Source organism: Cynoglossus semilaevis, chromosome 20 (genome assembly GCF_000523025.1).
Source record: "Cynoglossus semilaevis isolate Cse_v1.0 chromosome 20, Cse_v1.0, whole genome shotgun sequence".
Taxonomy (NCBI): Eukaryota; Metazoa; Chordata; class Actinopteri; order Pleuronectiformes; family Cynoglossidae; genus Cynoglossus; species Cynoglossus semilaevis.
Window position 1 is genome coordinate 10841512 of NC_024326.1, and position 24606 is coordinate 10866117.

General features: G+C 45.5%; 1 protein-coding gene and 1 long non-coding RNA gene across 10 annotated transcripts in view; one reads left to right on the forward strand and one right to left on the reverse strand.

The window, feature by feature from the left end:
* The window catches only part of LOC112486308 (uncharacterized), a 6359-nt gene extending 4206 nt beyond the window's left edge, over window positions 1-2153 (forward strand). The window contains exons 2-3 of the long non-coding RNA XR_003048733.1: window positions 1388-1626; window positions 1904-2153. This is a non-coding gene — a long non-coding RNA (uncharacterized LOC112486308). The remainder of the gene's footprint in view (window positions 1-1387; window positions 1627-1903) is intronic.
* Window positions 1-24129, reverse strand: part of LOC103396534 (microtubule cross-linking factor 1) — a 32342-nt gene extending 8213 nt beyond the window's left edge. For 2 of the 9 annotated variants that reach the window (XM_025052661.1, XM_025052660.1), the window contains exons 1-12: window positions 22526-24129; window positions 21240-21464; window positions 20715-20873; window positions 9768-9827; window positions 7853-9238; window positions 4782-4928; window positions 3919-4026; window positions 3178-3633; window positions 1951-2118; window positions 1351-1623; window positions 439-756; window positions 192-268 (exon numbers count right to left, since the gene is read on the reverse strand). In XM_025052661.1, coding sequence (XP_024908429.1) covers window positions 192-268; window positions 439-756; window positions 1351-1623; window positions 1951-2118; window positions 3178-3633; window positions 3919-4026; window positions 4782-4928; window positions 7853-9238; window positions 9768-9827; window positions 20715-20873; window positions 21240-21464; window positions 22526-23377 — 4229 coding nt within the window. In that variant the 5' untranslated portion in view covers window positions 23378-24129. The remainder of the gene's footprint in view (window positions 1-191; window positions 269-438; window positions 757-1350; window positions 1624-1950; window positions 2119-3177; window positions 3634-3918; window positions 4027-4781; window positions 4929-7852; window positions 9239-9767; window positions 9828-20714; window positions 20874-21239; window positions 21465-22525) is intronic. The other 7 variants (XM_025052654.1, XM_025052653.1, XM_025052657.1 and 4 more) reach the window with 7 other exon arrangements.
* Between the last annotated feature and the right edge of the window lie 477 nt (window positions 24130-24606).

Below are 24606 nucleotides of genomic sequence, written 5' to 3' on the forward strand. Positions count from 1 at the left end.
AAAAAACAACCTCAGGAAAATTCACTAAAACAGTGAAAGGATCATTAAGCATGTATTAGCAACAGGAATGCAGCAGGAGGCTGAGTCATCTGCAGCCTGTTGGTTTTTACTGCAGCCATATTTATAATTCTATTACATGTTTTTATGTGAAAAAAGGAAGAATTTGAACTGGACTTTGTCACACATTTTACCTGAGCAGACTCCCACCGCTCATCTCCTCCTCTGGGAACACAGGAGCGGCTTCTCTCTCTGAAATCTCATCAAGGGCCTGGAAGACACCAAAGAATATAAAAGTGTTTTTTTTACCTCCACATTAGATTAACCCTTTAACTTACCCTGACCCTATCACTAACCATAACCATGAATAAGTCAGTTACAAAATGTGAATAGAAATGGTAGAACACACAAATGGGTCTGGGGGGGGAGGGGGGGGGTTACCTCCTTCATGCAGGGGAACCTCTTCTCACTCTCAAGTCTGGAGGGTGGAGGGACTTCCAGGCTGAGAGGGTCCAGAGATAGAGCATCCAGGAAGAGGCTCTCCGTTGGCCCTTTCAGCCTCATCGCCGCCCCCTGTTCCTCCAGCATGGCCTCGGAGTCTGAGTACGAACGTGTGGCGGGGGCCAGGAGAGGGGTCGACGTACAGGGGGAGCGTGGGTTGCTGAGAGGGTCCTGAGGTTGGACGGCGCCTCTGGTGCCTGAACCTCCATCTTTGACATCACTGCTGTCGCCGTGCAGACTTTTGAGCTCCTGCTGCATCTGCGTTTAGTCACACGGACACAATCAATGCATCTGTCGGAGGATTCAGTCAATTTATCCTTCCATCCATGCTTCCATTCATGCTTCCATCCATCATTGTCTACTTCTTTAACAGTGACAACATCACAGACACATTCATCCTTCGTTCCTTTTGTCTCCTGACAGTCTGAGCAGCTTGTGTGACCTGTGCTTTATAGTTTGCTGCAACATCAGTGAATAATGCGTCTCCACTTCCTGATTGTGTTCCTGATGCTGTGGTTCCTGCTCCTGCTCTGTTGTGTTCCTGCTCCCACTCCTGTCCTATTAAACGGCACACGTTCCCACATCCTGCTCTGAACAGCAGACACAAAGGAAGTCAATGGCTGCTGCTGATCTCATTAAATCTCAGAGTCAATCAATTATTCATTAATCCTCTGTAGAGTTTGTCTCTCTGTTTTGACCTGTTTTTAATGTCTTCCTTCAACTGTGATTTTTTTTAACACTTTTATTGTTATTTTGCAGCTGTTGTCAGATAAATACAGTGGACACAAATGCAGTGGATTTTATTTTCAATAAATGAATTCCTCCCTCTCTCTTCCTCCCTCCCTCCCTCACCTTCTCCATCTTGTGGTGGAGCTCTCTCATGCTGCAGCTCCACTCCTGCCTCTCCTGGTCAAAGCGCTCCATGAGCTCTGCCCTCTCGCAGCTCCACTTCTTCTCCCCGTGCTGCAGCTTCCAGCGGAGGTCCAAGGAGGTGCTGTGGCTGTCAGCCAGCAGCTGCCGATGCTCCTCGCGCTCCTGCTTCAACGTCCACTCTGGGTCAACTAAAGGCTCCCCTGTACTTCCTTGTGCTTCACCTCGCACTTGACCTCTGGCTTCCTGCTCCAACTGGTCAGAGAACAAAAACGTGCAGTGATTGGCTGGTGATTATTGAATGGTTGTAAAGTAAAAGATAAAAAGGTTGAAATGGAAGACCATTGATGACCACATTTAGGTCATACATTTGATTTGTCTTGAACATGATAACACACAGACCTACAGCAGAAGCTTCCACCAGGTTCCCACCATTGTTAACGTTTTGCCCTGAGTGCGGTTTCGTCTCAGGTGGACGACATGTGTTTTCTGTCCTTTGCTGCTAATTTACACACTACCCTTTTCCTTGCACCAGATTTTGTCCTGTCCCTTTAAGGGTGCATGCTGGGACACCATCTGTACCTGTGCAACCTGGCACTTCATCTCTGCCCACTTGACCTCCCAGGCGGCTTTGTCATTGGCATAGGACTGCTGCAGTTGCCACCGCCACGACTCCTCCTCCTGCAGCTCCTCCCGAAACTCCTCCAGCAGCGTCCGCAGGGCCTGCTGCACCCGGCGGTTCTCCCTCAACTGAAACACAAATGTTAAATAAATGTTAAGATCTCCATCTTGTCTCGTCACAGCCGTTCACTCATTCATCCATGAAGTGTTTTTAGTTTGAGGTGGAAAAATAATAATTTAGACACAAAGACACTAAACAGAAAAAAACTTTCTGGATCCAGGAAAGGAAATTCAATTATTTTCAAATGTGGTCAAATTTATTCATTTCCAGCTTTTTTAATGCATTAAAGGGCTGCTTGGTGCTGATTGGATGAGGACAGGGTCAAACCCTGGACAGTTGACCCCTCACCCTCACTCAGACTCACATGTACAGTAAAGTGTGACTTCAGACTGTAAACATCAAACTCCTTCAAATCTTTTATCTGCTAGAATATTGGTGGTCTGTGTGGAGGTGCAGCGGCCCTGCGATAAACATTAGTGCAGTGTTTCAACACTTCAGCAGAACGAGGACTAATGAATCACACAGTGTGTGTGTGTGTCTGTGTGTGTGTGCGTGCGTCTTTGCTGAAAACGTCTTACGACCTCTTTACGCATGTACACGTCATCATCTCGCCTCAGCTGCAGCTGCAGGTATTTTCATCAGCGCTCGTCTCTGCTATCGTAACCGTGCGTAACAAATGCTAACTCCAGCATATCTGTTTTTTTCCCCCAAAAATATTTTAACCTCCTGCATAAATCTTCTAATAGTAAACCAGGCCTGGAGAAATAAAAAAAACTAACCTGGTTGTCATCACATGGTATTACTGCATCTAAGCAGAATAGTTATCCAGGTCAAACTCCCATGAAACATGAAAATGACTGAGGGACATCACGAAATTCACAGCTACAGTAAAACAATTAATACAGTGAGTTGCAGTACAGTATAGTGTATAAGTACAACAAAATCCTGTGTAAGAAGATCATTTTATTTTTAACAGGAGGATTACTGTGCTGGAAATTTATGAACAACAATTAAAAAAAATATCTCCAGTCAATTACAGTTTTAAGGCCTCTGCTGTAGATTTAGTCTAAACTGATAATGTGTTCCATTGATTCACAGACGTCAACATTTTAAAACTGTCTGTGTACCTGTCTTTGGTGCTGCAGGTGCTGATCATGAGGACTGATGGCCCCAGGGTCTGGAAGATCTCCTGGAGTTGGTGGTAGACACAGTCTGTCCTCCTGGTCCGACTCCCCCTCTGCCTGCCCCATTACCACCCCCACATCTGGGAGGCTCTCCAACTTGTCAAACTGGAAGATGTCAGTATCAAAAAACTGTCCAAACCAGCAGGTTTGCAGAATCGACTGAGCCTGAAAACCCACCTCAGGTAGAACCGCCTCCTCGCCGCCGTCTCCTTTGCGTGCCAGCCTCCAGTGCATGAGGATCCACCTGAGCTTCATGTAGATGATGACGGTGTTGCGTCTGAACAGACGAACCTCTTGCTGGAGCATTGTCCTCTCCTGAGTCCAGGGAACCTCGTGACTCTGAAGCCCCTGCAGCTGGAGAGCCCCACGCTGGGCCTCCAGACGCAACAGGTCCTCATCCTGGAGAAAGAGGTTTTTGTTGATGATATTTTCAATTTTACACCAGATAGCACTTGTCACACATGATATTTTCCACCATTTTACACCAGATAGCACTTGTCACACTGAAAAATGTTTTCTGTAAAACTACAGACAGTTACGTTATTATGAGCTGAGACAGTGTCTTCATTATTTTAATTAAAGTATGTGATAAATCAGCAGAGGCAGCGGAGGATTAAATTACTGGGTCTGATGTTTGGGATGTGAAGAAATTAAAAAGCGACATGATGGACCGTGCACTGGTACCTGAGGCTGAGGAACAACGCCCCCTGGTTCCTCTGTCAGTGCTCGTGGTTTTTGTTCGTGATCAAGATGAAAACTGACGTCAGGGGTCGGGGCGTCCCGGAGCTGGAGCTGGAGCCACAGCACAGAAGAACACGGTTACTTCACTGACACTTGGAAAAAAAATGATTCAAATATTTTTTCTTTAAATCCTTTTTGCTCGCGGCCCAGAACTTGTGCCAACAGTCAGCAGCCACAGGAGGCAGCAAAGAGGCCGGGGCCTGCTGTCAAATGTCAATGGCAAATATTACCACTTGAATGGATTTAAATCCAGGCACATTATTACACACAAAAAAAACTGCTGCAACAGAAAGACAGGATGTAGATGTTTGTGTTTCACTCCTGGTTCACATGTGACTGATCCAAACGATGGATTTATTAATTCAGAAAAATACCAAAAAATATTCATAAATAGTATAATTTAAAATGTAGCTTAGTAGAGTTGGTGGATTTTAGTTGTTACATTTTGGAATTTCTTCTCATTTGTAATAAAACAAAATAAATCAGAATTATTTCAGTTGTGTTGTTTTGCTGTTCTAAAATTCCATTAATTCTGACAATTAAAAAGGAAATAAAAACTTGTGTGTCTCAGTGAAGTTCATGCGTTAGTGATGTTAAAGATGACATGAGGGAGGCAGAGTTGGGGGGGGGGTGAGTTTGTCTCCATTCAACCTGTGGAGCTGTATTCCACAGCAGTGGCTGTAGTTCTCTAGATTTAGTATACACAGTAATCAACATAAGGCCCGTGTGTCTGTTAAGGAGCAAGAGTGACCTCAGTCCCACAGGTGAAAGGGAAGATGAAGGAGTGGGGAAGGAGGGGCACTGACCTCTGCTCTTAAAGCCAGGGGCCTGTTGTACCTAGTGAGTCCCGCAGCTCCCCTGCTCTGGGGCTGGCCCCAACCCTGGCTCTTGCTCTGGGGCTCCACTCCTCGCTCCTGTCCTAGATGCCACTCCAGCTCATCTCTCTGAACAGACTGTGAGTGACGAGGGGTGAGGAGAGGGGATGAACAGGGGTGAAGAAAGAGGGGGGGAGGGTGAGTGTAGACAAATGAGAGTCAGAGTTCACGGGGACAGGTGAGGGGTGAAGGGGAGAAGGGTGAGGGAAGTGGTGGTGGAGGAGTGGGTGGCCGGGGGGAGTCGGAGGGTGAGGTGGACAGCACAGACAGAGGACAACAGACAGGGTGAGAAGAAGTGGAGGTAAACAGACAGAGAAATGACAAACAAAAGAGAATGGATGAAGGTAAAAGCACAGGAAGGAAATCAACGGAGACTCTGTACAGTCTGGAGACAAACAAACTAGAATACGAAGAAGAGAGCAAAGAGAAAGACCAACTTAAAGATGACGGCGTATGAGAGAGATGAGAAGAGAACGAGAATGAGGATGAACAAAACCATGGGCTGAAACATCTGGCGGGAACACGAGGAGGAAAAAAGAGAGGGAATCGGGGAGAAAAGAACGCAAAAAACACTTGTTATGAAGCGCATGCAATGAAGGATCCATGAGTCCAAACCAACGGCTGAGAGAACCCACAGCAGAGGGCAGAACCGTAACTAGAACCGCAAAGGTCTGCAGCACATGCCCGCTGTGATTACATGAGCAGTTATTCAAGCAGAGTTGAAACGGGAGTCTGTGTGATGTTTGTTTTCCACACATTGCTGCAAGAAATAAAGGAGAATTACAGGAGGCTGAGCGTTAGCCGAGCTGCTGTGCAACAGTTGTTTTCCCATGTATCAGAGAATGGCAGGTGGAAAAGAAGAGTTCAAGTCCTGAGCATCTGCAGAGGTTTTCAAAAATATAAAAAAAATGTTTTTTTGTATCTGATGGACATTTCTGTGGCAGGTTTGTGTGAAATATGACTTCATTTTACCATCCATCTATGGTTTGGTAACAGGTGGACTTTTAGGAGGGATTTAAAACTCGTTTAGACTAGACTTTTTTCTTTTTAGATAAATAATAATAATAATAATAACATATTAGTATAATATAGTATTATCTGTAGTGGTAAAAGTCCTTATTCTTATAATTTTGAACAGAAAAAAGACAGTGGTCTGTCACAAAAAGGATTATGTGACAGGAAGTGAAGAAGATATATCTAATTTTTTTTTAAAGTAGAAACAATCACAATTAATTCCAAAATTCAGAATTAATTCCAAATTCCAAACTAGTAGAATAGTTTCATTATTAGATGACAAAGGAGAACTTAAATCTCTATTTCTATGCTCTCTGATTAATAGTCAAGACAAAGGAGAACACTTTTTGACTTTTTAAATCTCTATTTCTATGCTCTCTGATTGGATACATTTTAGAGTCTACATGACAGTTTTGCTGACCCAGGCTTTACCACAATATAACCAGACACCGGTCAAAGGTGTGAGGAGTTAGTTTGACTCCAGTCTGGCTGTTTGTTTGGAAAATATTTCCACTGAGTCCGTCGTATCATGCAGCACAGCAGTGATGAGCCTGACAGGTGGACGTACACTCAGCCGTAGTCAAACACAGACAGAGATGACAGCCAGGACTTTGTCTTTTTTCTGTGTGAGAGCTGATAACACAGTGCCATGCAATTACGTTATTAAAAATATACCCGGTTATTGTAGCAGGTGCCTAGAGATACATGACACAGAGCTCCACCCTTTTTTGATGAGGTCACAGCGTGTGACGGAGCTGCTGAGCTGCAGAGAGAAAGTCTTCACCCGGCGTCGTCGTCGTCATCGTCATCGTCATTGTCATTATCATGCAACAATAACACATTAGGAGGAAACACTGGATCAAAGCCTGATGGATGACGAAGCTGCTGCTGCTGAGACTGTTAACGTTTCACTCACTCCACTTTAACCAACCCCTCTGTCCTACATCAGCCCCCCGCCCCACCCCTCCACTCCCCTGCAGTCTAGTGACTGAGAGCAGAGAGACACAGCAGGCAGACAGACAGACAGACAGGCAGCCAGGCAGACAGACAGGCAGGCAGGGCTGCCGGCTATGACCGTGTGCATGGAGATGCAGATGTTGATGTAGCAGCAACAGGAAGCAATGGCAGTGACAGTGGGTCAGGGGAGGGGGCGTGGTGGTGCCAGTGTGGTGGAGACAGTGGGCATTGATCCTGCGCTGGACCCTGACCTGTGGCTGGACCGTCACCGACCAGAACAAACATCAGAGTTTTAGAGATTTTTATCCTTGACTTCAGTCTGGTTTTATCTGCCCTTCGGTGTGCTTCGGAGTATTACACACTATTATACTGTAGTACACTCACGTGTACGTATATACTATCTGATAATAAGGCACTAAGGAGCACATCTCTGCTGCGTGACTGCCAAGCTGCTGCTTATGAAATTAAACTCTAAAAATAACATGCCTATCGCATGAGTTGGTTATTTTTTTGTAGTTTACGAGGGGGGCTGGGGGGAAGTTACTGGTATAGTTGACACCTCGTACATCTGGGATTATTCTCAGTGAGAGGATGTTTTGTTGCCTGAGATTCAGTTTGAGTTAGGATTAGGGTTAGGATTAAGATTAGATAGATATTTGTTACACTTAGGGTTTAGAGGTTTAGGGTTTAGAAACTGGATACTAGATAAAACATAAATGTGACGTGCACACAAACACAAGAACTGGTGTGTGTATATATGTGTGTGTGTGTCGAACTGGTGTGTGTATATATATATGTGTGTGTGTGTTCTCAAGATGATTATTCTGCCACAGCCTTCACCTCAGATGTGACTGTCAGCAACACAATATGTTTGTATTCAGTACAAAGCAGTGAAGCTTTGAAGAGCCAGGCTGAACAATTCTGGAGTTTAACTGTTTTGTATTCCTCTGGGAATTTTAGTCCTTGGTTTTTTTTATCCATCAGCATCAACAGTAAGGATTTAGTTGTTTTGTTTTCTTTACTAAACTTACCTGGAAGTCCGTGGCCAGGTCTCTTCCAAAGGTGCCGATGGGAGAGTCGCGGGACATGGAGGTGACGGTGGACAGGAAACTGCTGGACTCTGTGAGGTTTGGCATAGGGGACAAGTCATCTGTCCTCTCTCTCAGCCCCTCCCCTACGTGCTCCAGCTTCTCCAGGAAGACGTTCAGCTCAGTGCGAAAAGCTTTCATCCGGCTGTTGATGGCATCCAGGGCCTGGGTGTCTGGTTTGGAACCTGCCGCTGCCCCTTCCTTCAGGCTCTCGCCCGTTGTCACCATCAGCCGGCCATCAAACATCAAACTGTCTGTGTCTGTGATCAGACGATCCACCGACCTCCCCAGCCTCTCGGCCTCTCGTCTGACGTTGCTCAGCGACTCCCGCTCCTCCCGCCGGCGGCTGGCCAACTCGGCGGTGCTGAGCTCGGTGATGTCTGATGGTTTGATGCTAACGAACCCTGAGGTGTTTTCTGTGGTCTTCTCGAACATGTCTTCAGAGTCGCTCTCTCCTCCAATAGGTCCCTCTCTCTTAGGATGGAGAAGAAGAAGTCTTCCCGCCTCCTCTTCCTCAGCAGACTCCCGCCGCCCCGTGTCGCTCTCTGCGTCGCTATCTCGGGGGCTGCCGGTGCGCAGGCCGATGTGTGCCACCAGGTCACAGCGCTGGACGTTGGACATGAGGACACGGTTCTCGTACTGCAGCTTCATCACTTTCCCACTCAGCTCGTTGATCTGCATCCTGGCTGATTTTAGCTCCTCCAACATCATCCCGCTGGAACCGTTGCCGTTCCCGTTGCCTGGTTTGTACAGTCCAGCGTCACCGCCCTCCTCACCCACTGGCCCTAGACTACTGCTGGGGCCGAATTTGAAGCGGTTAAGTTCAGAGGTCAGCTGTCGGTTGTGATCCTCTATTTCTGAAATTGAGCGACGTAGAAGTTCAGCTTCTTCTTCCACAAATTGGAGATGCCGGCGTAGCTCACTGGCAGATTCCAGCGAGTCACCACCGTATGGCGATGAAGGCATGCTGGAGAAGGGCTCCCGGCCGAAGCAGTCCCTTTCATACTGACAGCGGATGTCCTCGTTCTCGGCCCTCAGGCTACGGTTTTCCACCTCCAACTCCACGATCTTTCTGCCCAGGATGTTGGCCTCTTCCTCCACCAGCTTGAGTCGTAATCTCAGCTCAGCCTCTCGTGTGGTGTGAGGGCCTCCGCCGGAGCATTCAGCCAGAGGCAGTGGACTGTCCACGTCCCCGTAGACGGACTTGTACTTTTGCAGCTCCTGCTCCAGTTCGTCCTTCTCTCGGCCAAGCTTGGCCATCTTTTTCCTCATTAGGCCGGATTCTTCCTTGGCAAACTGGAGCTGGCACCTGAGGTCTGCGCTGTCCTCCTGAAAAAGGGTCAGGAGACGATAGGAGAGAAACTTAAACGTATTAGCCAATGAGAGGAGGCTTATTTGTCTGATAAATCACATCACCAGATAAATACTGTATAACCTCCATGACCCTCTATCTTATCATTCTCCAAAGGTCCATCAATTTCTCTAATACTTATACTCCAAATCTGGACCACCAAACCATCCAGTCCGGCCTGCGACTGGATTTCCAATATTGTGTTAAAGACTGAAAATACCTTTGGCTTTGTAATAAAATAAAAACATATATATATAGTTGTTAAACTAACATTTTATTTTTATTTTTATACTGTGTCTGTAATACACATTGTCTCTCCAGTAACATCCTGACCTTTCGACAAATACAGTTGGTGACCCCGGATGTTTCATCACATGTACATTTTTTTTAATAACTTCAGTGTCTGTGACTTTGATACTGGATGTATTCACTGTGTTGCTTTGAATATTTGGGGTCGATTAGTGCAGATAAACAATAATATCCACTCAAAATAATATTTTCTTTTACCTGACTTGTGTATTTTTTGTCCTTAAATGTTTCTCTGCTCCCCCGTCTCCTCAGAACAGTCTGTGACAAACACAACAAACAACAGAAAGTCAGACTTCAGTGTTCACCTCAGTGCTGCTAACAGTAAAGGTAACAATTAGAATTAAATCAAATTATAGTAATTAAAGCAACACAAGCAGCTTTGAGAGTTTGAATTGACGTATCATTCACATCGAGTTAAATATAATTCTGATTCAATTGTTAAGGAATCATCTGGACAGCAGTTCCGTGCGGCCGCAGCAATAATCTATCATAATAATTATCTCAGTGCGAATTAAAGATGACGAAGACGTTTCATCCTGTCTCTGATTCCATGACGCTGCAGGACTAAAAGTTCCATCCAGAGCTTGGTGTGACAGACGTCTAATCCCAGCTTAGACTCAGTGACACATGACACTGAGATAACCCTCAGAGACTCAGTCTGTTCTGCTGGGATGTCTGTCCTGTAGATGACACTACAGACACGCAGAGCTGGGATAAAACACACCGCCTTACAGAGCAGCTTAGCCTCATCCTCTAATCAAATCATTCATTCTTTTCTGCAACGTCTCACACGAACATCGTGAGACGTTCCAAGATGCAAGACGGGCACAAGATTTTCAAGTGAAAAAAAAAACAAAACAGTGGAGCTAAAAGAAGAAGAAGAAAAGAGAGAGGGGGTAAGGAGAAAGAGAGATACAGAGAATCACTGAGAGAGAGAGAGAGACATCGTCTCCCTGAATAAACACAGAGTGCAGAGCTGAGTGTGAGTGTGAACGTGTTCTCCTGGAACAGATTGCTGCTGTGGCAGTTATTTAAAGGTTCTGGCGATAAATTAAGCCACAGGCAAGTTCCTTTCTAGGAAGCATAACTGAATACTGATATTTCCCAACCCCATACATCAGAGAAGTCCTGAAAAAAAAAAAAAAAGATGACGACTGATGATGTCACAAACAAAGATTGGAGCGAATTGTTTTTTTAACTGTATTTTTACAATATTATTATCATTATTTAGAATAAAGATCTCTTTACAACAATATTTCATATGGCTATGTTGTGATAATAATAATAATAAGAAGAAATATAATTTTAAGATTAAACTTTAGCATAAGTTTAGCATTTAGTAGCATAGCTTTTATAGCATCTAGTCATCATGGCTGATTCAGCGGCGAGTGTTTGAACACAGAGCACACTGGTTCTTTGGTGTTGTTTCAGTGAACAGCCATCGTAGGTCTGTGTGAATCATTCACGGCTAGACGGGTGGAAAGTGTGAGGCTGGACCCGTCTTTAAAACTTTAAGAAGATTCTGACTCAGTCTCTGGCCCTGAGTCCAGGTCCACCCAAAGTCTGCCCACCTAGAAACCACAAGAAACCCAGAACAACAACATGTGGAGTGAAAACCTGGAGTGAGGCTGGTTCTGTCTTTACTGTAACCATAATCTGTTAAATCCCAGCTGTGGTGACAGAGTTAACTCTGTGGGTACACAGAGGATTAGAGCACACGTTCAACAACACTTCTGTCAACAGCAGATTACCAGAAGCAGGAAGTCTTATTCTGCCCTTTAACCTTTTCACTATAGTTATTTTAGTGAAAAAACTTTAAAGATAATAAGTCTTGATGAATAAGTGTGTACTTTCAAAGTACTTATTTCTCATATACACCGTTAGAGAATCTTACAGCTGCCAAAAAAAAAGCTGTTGGGAAAGATTAATGATGATGACGGATGATAAATAGTAGAATTAGGTTCACAGTAGGGGCTGTTAAACAATTAAACATTTTTTAATCTGATAAATATCAGGGCAGCTGTGATCGTAATTAATCTCAATTAATTCTGATTAATTGAGAACTTTATTATTACTGTATATGACTGGAACATGACTGTAGCAGTTATCACACTTGCCTTACTCCATACTGTAGCAGTTATCACACTTGCCTTACACATTTTCTTTACGTGCAGAAATTTCTGGGTTTGAAATTAATTGCGCCTCCTGTGGCAGCCTGGGTGGGTTGCAAAGACTTACACTGAATTCCCCATTGTGGGACCGATAAGGGAGTCAGTTATAATTATTATTTTGTTATTAACTGTTTTTTGTGACTAATCCAATTATGGACATGTCAAGCAAAAAGTGCAGAGGTTTAACTTAAAAGTCAGGATTTACATCAACAAGTGAGAATCCTTTGTTGTTCCTGTGTTAAACAGATGTGAAATGACCATCAAACTTTACTAGTACAGTGACAGGTGGTGGTTTTCTCTCTATTTGAGGAGGGATTGTCACCAGCTCTACATCTGCAGCCCTCAGATGATTAGCAGACTTAGAAGAAGAATGGATCACTTCCTGTTCCTATCTGTGGAGCACATGAGGTTCAGGAGCCATTAGAGTTTGGAGGTATTCAGTCACCCATTAGTGTCTGTGCATGTCTGAGGGAAAACACATTAGCATCTGAGCTAAAAGCACATCAGTCAGGAGGTGACATCTGCACTCAGTGCCTCTGACTGTCCACAGCATGGAAAGACTGGTGGGTTCACAAACCCTATCCTCTGACACGCCTGTTTGCACAAACACTATTTTTTTATTTTTTTGGCAAGTGACACTGATGGTGACATCAACCCCAAAAAATCCAGAGGAGGAGAGGGAAGGGAAGGGCCGAGGAAGAGAAGAGAGGAATAAACACAGCACTGAGGGGTGGAGGATGTGTAAGAAGTGGAACACAGCAAATGTATTTTCAGCAGTATCTGTGCTCAGCAGCCTGGCCTATTTATGCCTTTGCAGAGTGAGTGAGACGGGGGCGTCTGGCTCTGGTAAGAGGATTTTATACCAAGTGTGTTGTGACCAGGGTGATACTGGGGGTCTGCTGGGAGAGGAGGGGGGTGGGAAGGGGTCCAAGCACAAAAGGAGCTGTGACTGCGGTTTGATGTAGATAAACTGCTGGTTAGCCCTGACACAGAATCCTGAGACTCCAGCTACACATAATAAATATCAGTGTCCCAGCAGATAAGGCTGTTGGAAATGTTTGCAGGCAGATTATACTGGTGAGATTTGTACCAGTGAGCTCTTAATCTGGACTGTAATCCCCCTTTTTACTGGATACTAATGTGAAACAATATTTGCTTTATAATTTAATCACACTTTTTTCAGCCTTGAAATCAGGGATGCCAAACCACTGGGTCAGGGACCAGTAGTGATTTGTGGATCATTTGTACTGAAAAATAAAAAAATATTTTTTAGATTTTTATTTCTAAATTTACATAAAAAAAACATAATTTCCGTCTACTCTTATTTTCATGTATTGCAATTAACATTCGTAAAAGAAGCAAATAAAAATAAAAGACAAAAACCAGCAGTCCTTATAAATTATATTTATATATGCTCACACACACACTGCTGCTGGGCCAGAAAAAGGTAGAGGGCTGTGGTTCTAAATGAGACATTCCATGAGGTTTGTTTTTTTTTAGATCTCAGACATGATTCATGGCCTTGTGTCAATTGAATGGACCACCAATCTCTGGCCTGCACCCCCCACAGTGGCCTAAATGTACCATTCTAGATCTGGATATGCTCTGCCGGCCAAATACGAGCCACACGTCTCACTGAAATTCAATTTCAGATTGACATTAATGGTGCAGGAACTGCACGCTGGGCCCGCTGCGGCGAAGGCACCGTAAACAGCTGTGGCAGCGTTATTTCACAAAGGGCCTGGACCAATCAAAGCAGAGTGAATGAAAGTGATCGAGCAGAGTGCGCTCCGTACACGGTGTGCCGTGTGTACTGTATATCTGCAGTCTGAGGAGGTGCTGGTGTCTCACTGTACTGGACCCTGCTGCATGTGTGTCGGCGCGTGTGCAGGATTCATGTTACTGAGGCTGGATGGAGCCGTCTGTCACTGCGGTCACTCCAATGTCAGGAGCATCCTGTGAACAGACTCTCAGTCGCCTCCCTGGGAGGAGGATTTTTCACTATTTTCAGTCTCTGGTTAGTCTGACAAACTGTTTCTGTTTATTATTGAAAAACTGCTTCAATGCGTGCAATCAAATAGAAAGATGAGAAGATTTGTTAAGTATTAACTCAGAATTTAGTGAGAAAAACTGCTCCATCTTTGAGAGTTGAATAAAAAAAAGAGTTAAATAAAAAAAAAAACATTTGATTCCGGGTTACCAGATATGATTAATAGATTAAATACAAATCAATTTTTCCATTAAACTTCATTTTAATTAAAGTGTTTTAATTAATTAAAAAAAAAAAAGCAAACTTAATGTATTTCCGGTATCGTTCTTGAGTCATATTTTTGTATCCAATAACCAAGGTTCTGTTAGATATTTATTTTCTCACACATACTGAATTACACATTTTCAAATAATCATTTTAGCAGGAGCAGTAATAATCCATCATAACTACTACATTGTTACCTGCAGCTATAAAGTCCCAGTATATGACGTGTGAACAGTGCTGCTATTCTTGGTTGCCCTCTAGAGGGTTGTTGGTCTTATGGCAACCTATATAGAAAACACTAAATCTCCCAGGAATCAATAGTGTTAGCTACAGAGACGTACACTGCCCTGCACATGTCGTACATCATCCTGCACTGCAGTCCCTGCCTGTGTACAAACGCATGTTTGTGTTTGTTTATCTGCAGTGTGTGTGTGTCGTCAGCCGAGGGTCACTCCCATACAGTTTATCTTCGGCGAGTCGACCCTGACCTCAGTCTCCGACCCGACGTACACTAAAGAGCAGCACAATAAAGCCTTTACGGGGCGTGTGGCCGGCCTTTCACTGCAGCTTTACAAATCTGCCTGAACAACCTGACAGTCTGGAAACGCAACCGACTGGTCTATTTTTAAATATTATTCATTTGCTAAAATGCATGCAATGTTTAACAGTTCTGACAAGATAAGAAACAAACAAACGAGAAGACATCTGAACACAGCACAGAGCACCGTGACCAGCGCTCCAGCATGACACGTCAATATGTTGGCAAACGAGTTCTTCAGCGGCTTTCAGTGTGTAACGCCGATTCAGCAGTTCTCCTATTGACGTAGACAGTCGGAGGGAGGGAGGGAGGGAGGCCCGGCCGTAGACGAGGCCGAAGCGTCTGTGAATGTGTGTAATTACAATCAGTTCCTTTTAGAAACCCACACTGACGCCTCACTTTCATCTGGTATTCACCAGTAAAGTAGACTCTGCATCAAACTGTCAGCACGTGTCAAAGGATGAACTCTACAGAACTATTAACACTGCTGTCAATCCACCAGTGGTGTCGAGAGAAAGAATCTCCACCAAACAGTTGAACTGGACGAAGACCGTGAGGCCTGACACGGTCTGTCGAGACACAGACGCCACGCCAGTCTGTTGTCCTGTAAACAGCAGTAAAAACCATTCAATCTTCACACAATAATTAATGAGCCGTCACCGGGCCGGACTGTCCATCTCTGGCTGCCGTGGCAACACAGGGATCACAGAGAGCACACTGAGGAGTCGAGAGAACAGCAGCCGACAGACGAACACAGTGGGTTTGACTTCATCTAAAGAACAACAACCTGAAAACAACTGAACACCGATGGAAATCTGCCAGTGACGCCAGGACAGCAAAACTGTATATTATTATCATAATAATGATGTTATTCATCTGAACATATATTGTGGCAGGAAGTACTTAAATATATATGTGTATATAAACTCGGCAGCTACAGTGGGTACTTATATTCACTTTTACACAAATTACATTGACTTCAGTTGTCAGACTTCAGAGGTCCAACTGATTTAAAAAGCCAATAATGTCTGACTTTAAAGTAAAACCTTAGAAATACCCCGTCTTTTAAAGCTCTGACTCTTATAAAATTACAGTTCATTTTATAAACTTAAATTAAATGATGCAGTCAGTTATTCTCAGGTCTACTAATTAACCGCCGGTCCAAAGAAAACTGACAGATTCATGTCTTAATTATAACTGTGGTTTTACTGGAGCGTCAGGACTAACAGTTAGCACTAAAGCTAAAAAGCGCCCGCTTATCGGTAACAAAGACATTTATTCACAGTCAACAGTCAACTTCCTCTTCATTATCCTGCAGCTCTGAGCTCCGACCCGGTGATGGTGGTGGGCCGCTCCCAGGAGCGAGAATGTGTAAAAGAGCTTCAGGGCAGTACTTGAACAGAACAAGCCGAGGTCACCTGACGATGAAGGCCGCACTCGCAGCGACAGGTCACACCTATTTATGTTCACAACAAGCCACTGACCATTATAATAAATGGACGGGTCACAGAGGTCGCCTCACTGTGGAGCCACACCAACAGCTATAAATGAACTGTGACTCAGACGGGCCTGGAGGAAAGGAGGAGAGGGGAGAGAGGAAAGGAGAGGAGAGAAGAGAGAAAAGGAGGAGAGAACAGGAGAGGAGTGAAAAGAGAGAGGAGAGGAAAGGAGAGGAGAGGAGAGAAAAAGAGAGAGGGGAGGGAAAGGAGAGGAGGAGAGGGGAGAGAGGAAAGGAGAGGAGGAGAGGGGAGAGAGGAAAGGAGAGGAGGAGAGGGGAGAGAGGAGAGGAGAGGAGGAGAGGGGAGAGAGGAAAGGAGAGGAAGAGAGAGATGTCACCACATCCAACTGCACACCTGTGAGGTTCTGCAGTGTATTCTGGGCCTGAGTGGCAGTGTGCCAGTGGTGCAGAGACAACACCGAGTCAAGGAGGGAAGTGTCCCCGCGTCCTCATCACAGCGGACAGAAGAGACGAGTGGACAGTTGTACACCTGACTGTGACACAGGCAGAAACACAGCAGAGCTGCTGTGTCACCTGACATCTGACGGAAAATATATTTCTACATCTATTTTTATATAGTTTCTGTGGCAGATTTGTTTTCGTATGATCCTCTGGTACTCCTGTTGATTTCTGCTTTAAATCTCCACTGGATTTGGGCTGAAAATGTTTGTTTACATCATTACATTTAAACCTAATTTGTTTAATTGTGTTCACTCCATGTCATCAGACTGGAGTCACTGCTAAAATGTGAAGCATTCATCCAAAAGACCATTTTAAAATGATGACAAAGTAATGGTAGTACCTTCAATTACTACTTAGTCGATCTGATCATAGCTCTGCAGAACAACCAGCTCATTATTACTGTAGCAACAAATCAACATTTGACATTTATGGCCCGTGGATGTGTATGATTACAGGCATTAAGAAAACTGTGGAGCCTCTGAAAATCACTCGACGTTTAAATCAACTCTTGTCACTTTCCTTCACTCAAATCCACCGAGAGCTTTGAGCGTCGGCGGCAGCAGAGCGACAGCCTCCAGCTTTGATGTCACGGCTTTTGACGAAGGCTTCCTATGAAACGTTAACACGCCGCGTGAACGCAAACGCTTCAACACTTTCAGTCATCTCCTAATTATCACTGTTTGCATGCAGTGAGCTGGCAGTGCCGGCCGACCCGTGTCTGCTGTGTGTCCACTTCACTTCCTTCTACAGCGTCAGTTAAAAGCACTAATGTGTTTTCAGGCTCTGATGGAGCTGAACTACGTCTGTGTTTGGAGGAAACACACAGGAGTTTCCACCTGAAACAAAAACAGTGTGACGTCGACACTACAGCATCAAAGGTTCCAAATATAACTCGCTGCACTTTAACGGAACGAGGAACTTGAGGATGGTACTGTTTGGCTTCTGCCACTAAAACAAGCTTTAAAACAAAAATAAAAACATCCAGTTCAGTAAGTAAGTTTCAGAGCTGTGTCTCCTCCTACAACCCGCTCCTTCCTCCATCCTCTCTGTTCTGAAGCAGCAGAATTAGTGTCAACCAGGGTCAGACGGTTCTAACCCCCATCAGGTGGAAGAACAACAGTGACTGACTCACTACGTCTGCACAGTCTGTCGTCTCACCCACAAGAAGAAGAAGAAGAAGAAGAGGAAGAAGATGAAGAAGAAGAAGAAGAAGAAGAGGAAGAAGATGAAGAAGAAGAAGAAGAAGAACAGTGGTCAGAACCAAAAACCCCTGATGGTGTTTCTGTATGGAGTTTTTCCTCCAGTCCAAACACATGTAGGACTAGATTACAGGTTCACTCTTAATTAGCTATAGGTGTGAATTATAGTTGAATGGTTGTTGGCCAGAGTGGAGCCCACCCTCGCCCAATGACTGCAGCCCCTCCATCTCCTTGAACCCTAAACTGAGTGCAGCAGCAGAGGAGGAATTAATGACAAATTTTTCAACCGATAGAATGAAAATGTCTTTTTTTTTTTTATCTTTCTGAAACACAGCGAACACGTTTCCCTCCGAGTCTCTCAGCCTGGTGAACTTCAAAGACAGGATTATAAAAACGTTCCTCCAGGGTTCCATGCAGAATTCATATTCTGAAACTCGCTTCATGCCACTGATAGTGAGCAGAGATGAGCGGTGTCTTTACGGCGTGACCTTCAGGTCGTCACCTCTAAGCCCAAACTAATTTAAAGACACCGGGAATTTCCTTGAAATTGTTCTATTTTTAATTAGGACTCATTCTTAACAATGGTCTTATATTTTAATTAGTGATGCTGTGGTGTGTGTAAACCACAGCAGTGTGTGTTCAGTGAACACCTCCTGCTGTGTATGGAGATGATGGAGCTCCATGTGAATGTGTGTCACTGCTGCAGAGGATTCTCCTCTCCGCTGCAGTCACCACTGAGCACTAACTAGGTCAATCAGATTCCTTCACACTCTGCTCTGCCAGCAGTGGAGCGCAGCGCAGGAGAGCAGTGAAACCCACGGCTGCCATGAAGGAAGAGATAAGAGGAGGATCAGGAGAGTTTTCAAAGACATCTTGCGCAGAGAGGAGTGAGGAGGAGGAAGGGGAGGAAGGGGAGGGAGGAGAGGGAGGAGGGGCGGGGGACGTCTGCTGTGATTCCTGCTCAGACAGCTTTGATGTGATGGATGATCAGTGCAGACTTTCCCCTCTCTCCAGTCTTTGTAGTGAAAAGATGCTGCATCAAATGTCTCCAACATAAGAACCTTTTTTTTCTTAGTATAAAAAACAAATATTCTGCAGTAAAATTCTTATCCTGACACGCAAAAGGTCACGGGTTTGAATCTAGCCCGTCCGTAGTTCTGGACAGTGACAGATGAGGTTACAGCGAGAAGGACGTTCAGTGTAAAAACTGTGTTAAATCCCTGTGCTGTAGACTGCTGCTATGGTGACCAGGGATGGAGGGGGAAAAACAAGAAGTGATACTAGGAGTACAGTACTGGTTAAGGAGGTCGGGAAAAAAATGAAGCCCAAAATACTTTATACATCAGACAAAGAAATGCTGCAAATCTTCTTATTACAAATGCAGCCAAATCACAGTAGTTACCGAGCAGGACGCAGTTACCTGGACAGATTGACAGTTGAGCACAGGGCCACATGTAGAGACAACCATTCACACTTCCATTCACACCAATGATCAAAGCAGAGTTAATATCTAATATCTAACCTACCTCAAATGTTCCGACTGTGGAAGGAAACTGTACAGAACCCACAAACACGGGGATGCCGCTACCAGAGGACGAACACATAGATTATAATTCACTGTAATAAAATCTGCACCGATCACGGAGGAATGGGAGCAGCTAATAAATCAGCTGACACCTGTGTTACGTACGTCGACAGTTCATTAGTTCCATTTCATTACACATATTAGCAGGTCTTTTCTCAAAGGTCAGGGGACTGAATAAATCCCCCGCCCCGCGTCTTTAATAGCTGCCACCAGATGCAGGAGGAATAACATGTTCACTGTGACAAGGGGTCATTCTATGGAGCCTCTCTGCCACGCTGTCTCCTCTCCTCAGAGTGTGTGTAATAACACAGACTGCTGTTTACTTCATGCACTGACCCAGACGTCGGTGTCAGTCTTTGGCTCAAAGGCACGTCGTCTAATCTCTGACGGCAGAGATGAGGGAAAGAAGCAGGTGAAGAAACAACACATCTGTGATTTTCTTACTAAAACAAAACATCTTCTGTTCATGGATGTGTTTTTGAAAACCAAACTAATTTGGGCAGGAATTTTTATTTCTGGTGAGAATAGATCCCTCAACTTTCAGGTCAGCTGCTCTTTCAGCAGAAAAAAAAAGGAAATTGAAGAGCATTCAACACAATCTACCTTTAGAGACGTAGTGAAGGTTGAGAGTGTAGAATTTATGCCTGGTTAACAGTAACGGATGGATTTTTAGAAAGTGATGAAGGACATTTTAAGAGACAAAAAACCTTTTTCAATGGCCTGGATTCGACCCGTAAATTAATCCCAAAACACTTCTCTTCACACTGACTTTGCTCTGCGTTCAGTACAGGAGGACGAGAACAACTTCAAGATCCAGTTCAACCACATTTTTATCACTGAATTTGCTGCTCATCCGTGTCACTGTTGTTAACCAACGAGTCTGAAAAAAACTTGAGAGTGGATTGTGCGGATGATGACAGTCTTCAGACGTAGAGAAACTACAGATGTCATGTTCAGTAGACCAGAGCAGGGAAGCTGCTGCTGGTATTTGTTTTAACACAGACATGCGGGTTGTTTTGCTGTGCCAAATTTCTGGGAATCACAGAAAAGTGCAGTCTCATCTGTGTCCCAGACTCTCCGTCTAATCCTGTAAGTATGACGATCCTAATAAAGCCGCGGCTCTGAGGGAAATCAGAAAACAAAGAGCAGTCTAGAGTCTTGTCTAAAGATGACTTAAAACAGACGACATCAGTGATTGTCCTTTGGTCCTAGTAGGCAGCTGCTAGTCTGGGAGTCAGACGTTTCACATTTTGGAACCAGGAGTGTAAAACACACACACACACACACAAAGACTACAGACCTGAGATCAGCAAAAACAGGCGTTTCACCACCTGCTTTCCTTCTACATCAGAGCGTCATCATCATCAGATTCACCCAGGAGCAGAGCTCAGAGAGACAACACAGATGTCAGTTCTACAGTACCGACCCGCTCCCTTACCTCTCTGGTCCGCTCCAGCTCGTTGTGCAGTGCCTGTTTGGAAATCTCCACCTCGATGATCTTCTGCCTGAGCAGCTCGTTCTCGTCCTCGGCTCGGCTGCGTTTGTCCTCCACGCTCTCCAGCTCGTTGTGCAAACGCACAGACACGTCTTTGGCCACCTGAGGTCCAGAACGCAGACGTGTTTGTTTTACAGACATTTGTGTACAGGATAAAACATAAACACACACACACCAGCCAATCACTGCAGTCTGAGTCCATCAGAGGGCGACATAGAGACAAATTACCATTCAGGTTCACATTCACACCTACAGTCAATTAAGAGTGAATAATCCTCCTCACCCTTCATGGTTTTTCCAACTTATTTTGTGTTGTCCTAGTGTAAATGTTAATTTGTTTACTCTCAGTGAATCAGTGTCCTGTCTGAGGTCAGTTCACAGAGACCTGGTTTATTTACTGCCAATTAGAAAACAAAACACAACCAAAAGTCCTGACAAAGTCACAGTTTAAAGTGGAGTATCTTTGACCTTCAAGTCCTGCTCCAGACTACGGAGCAGCTCTCCGTCCATGTGTCCCGTCTGTGCGACCCGCAGGCTCTTCTGCTCCGCCTTTCGAAGGCGGTACTGCAGGATGCGGCAGTTCTTGTTGGATCGGTCGAGTTCCCTGCGCAGCTCCTGCAGCTGATAGACCTCCTCCTCCAGGTAGCTGTCACGCATCTCCTCCATCTCTGCTCGCAGCTCGTCCACTTCATCCTGGGAGAGACAACAGCAGCAGAGTCCACTTTTATATTTTTTTGTCTTTTTCATGATTCTAAAACACAGCAGTAGCAAAGTTATGGTTCCTTCATTTCAATTATATTAAAATAAGTTAATGGAAAGTAGATGAAGTTATATCTTATGTGCAGTTTCCACAGTAAATGTCCCTCTGAATGGAACAGGTCCAGTAGTTTTACCAGTGCATGATCCTAACGTCTGAGTCACTGATGTGAGTTAATAATGCATTAGTTGATACATTTTCTGTTGACTGAACCATTTATAATTCATTCAACCACTGTCTGCTGCTGGTCCTCCTTTGGGGTCGAGAAGAGAGAGACGGAGACCCCGGACAGGAAGCAGGACAGAGACAACCTGGACGGACCAGCAGACAGTACCACAGCCAACACACACGAGAAATAACACAGAGTTGATGATGTCAGCAGCACAGGAACCCAGCTGGACGCCTGACAACCAGAGTGGAGGGGGTTTGAACCAAACTATGCCCCCTTCTACCCCCCCCCCCCCCCCCCCCCCCCATCTATGGAGAATAATGCCAAATCCTGTGGGATGGAGACACTACAGCTGTAGGCAGAAAAGCCGATTAAGTCCCTTGTGTTTTTGTGGAGTCATAAAGAGGAGGAGGCAGTCACTGACTGATACACACACACACACACACACACACACAAACACACAAGAAGAAAACAGGGTCCGACCCTTGCAGGTGTAGAAACTACAGTATGTTTCTGTGCTAATTTACTCCTCCATTCTTTGATTGAGGACAGTGTAAGGATGCTACCAGGAATGCTGACTAAGGACATCTGATGATGAACCACAGAGCATCACACTGAAGACACAGCTACTACAGTTCCTTCACCTGAATGTCATCTATTTGAACCTTTTCAATGTTTTGTCCATTGCGGTGCACCACAATAATTGACTTAGTTATTTATTAGGAAAACGTGCAGAGGAACTCGTGACTTTTTAAAGCAGTTTCTAAGGATTTGCAGATGTCGTTGAACTCTGATCTCAGGTCAGCGGTTGACACACGGTGACGTTACCTTGAGGTAGTCGTTTTCTGATCTCAGATCTTCGATCTCTCGCAGCAGCTCCTCCTCGGCTGGATCTCTGGTGGCTGGCAGTTTGAATTGTGCGCTTGTTGCCTGTTTCTGCTTGTGTTTATCACCGTGCGCCCCCGGAGCGGGCTGAGCCTGAGACATGCTTTCCTTGGCGGTTGCAGAAGCTTCTGTTGTGCGCAGAGCAGCAGCGGCAGCAGCCGCCGCTCCTGTGGCCTCTGGCCGCAGCGGGTTCTCGGCTCCCTGCTGGTCCCGGTCACTGGAGCCGGTACCGGACTCGGCGTCGCTACTGGCGGCCGGCGCCAGTCTGTTCTCATCTGACAGCGGCTCAGAGGGGCAGTCTGACAGATCCGAGCTGCTGTCCGTCTGACTGACGCGGGCGAGAGCCACTCCGGTCGGTACCCGGATCAGAGATACTTGGCTGTGCGGGCCGGGGGAGGCTGGTTTCTCCTTCTTGCCTTTGGCGAGAGTCGGGCTGCTGGTGCTGTCCGGTTTGGGGCTCGTGGGTTTGGCCTCAGCTGCTGCATGATGGGGTCCCTTGGTGGGCTTTTTCACCACAGGGGATTTGGGGCTACTTTTCACGGCAGCTGGTTTCTCCTTGGCCCGAGGAGTGCGCCGGAAGATGCTTTTGGGATGCGATGAGGGCACGGAGGCAGACTGCTGCTGCTGCTGCTTGAGTTTGGGGGACTTGGGGACGATGGCAGGTGGTTTAGTGGAGCGGGGGTGCACATCCTTGAGGGACGGTCTGGCCGGGGACGGTGCTCGGTTCAGCCTCTTCTTCTCCACCTGGTGGTTCTGCGGTTTGTGCTCACCCCCAGAGCCATTGGAGCTCTCCATTATACTCCAGCAGCAGCACGGGGATGTAGGAAGGGATCAATCCACGGCACCGAGGGAAGTCTCTGACAGGCGACGCCTGGAAGACACTCGGGGTTTTTGGTCTTCTTCCTGGTCAGGCTGGAGATGCGCATCCTGCGTTGTGCTGGCTCTTTCACTCCATCCTGTCTGCACTCACCAGGCTGTCAGTGTGGATCCACCTCTGAGGAAACGATCGAATAAACGGGGATTAGAGGCATAGATGGGATTACGGGCAGGTTGCATATGCGGATCAAGACTAAGTAAATAAAAAAAAGGGAAAGAAAGAAAGGAGTCACTTCAGCCCTCCTCCTGCTCCTCACACCGGGTCTCCATCCCTCTCTCGTGGCCTTTACGCGCTGCTCCCCCCGTGTTTCGTCCTCCCTGCTCCCTCTCCTTCCAATCTGACATGGAATATCTGCAGTTGCTGCGGTGTGAGGATCCACGGCCGTGAGTTTCAGTAGTGCGCATGCGCGGCGGCAGCAGCAGCAGTTCCCCTGAGTACAGTCATCTGTGGGACCAGGTCTGACACGGTCTGAAGATGACGCCCTCTAATGACAAGAGTGATGAGTTAAAATATTGCTCGGGGAAATCGAAATATGAAGCATGACTAGATTGAACATTTGCAATAATTAAAAAGAATAAAATATTCAACCTTGGAATAGGAGACAAAAGGGAGAATTCACAGGGTCACAGAATGACCAGACACTGAAATAAACTCCAACAGTCCAAACATTACAGGCACAAAACATTATTTTTTTTTATTGCATCTCATTAGTTCATGAATGGCACAAGTTATAAATACAATAAATCCTTTTTGAAAACATGCCAGAACTTTTTCAAAGGCTTGAAACAGGTTTAATACAAAGTACAGTCTTCCATTTTCTTTAAGCATACACAATTATGAATGACATTTATGTGTTTAGCAGACACAACTTACATCAGAAGGATTTTAGTATGGGGTTCCTCTAGGGCTCAAACCCAGGCACGCAGACATGTAAGGCATGTGTTATAACGGACTTGGGGACGATGGCAGGTGGTTTAGTGGAGCGGGGGTGCACATCCTTGAGGGACGGTCTGGCCGGGGACGGTGCTCGGTTCAGCCTCTTCTTCTCCACCTGGTGGTTCTGCGGTTTGTGCTCACCCCCAGAGCCATTGGAGCTCTCCATTATACTCCAGCAGCAGCACGGGGATGTAGGAAGGGATCAATCCAC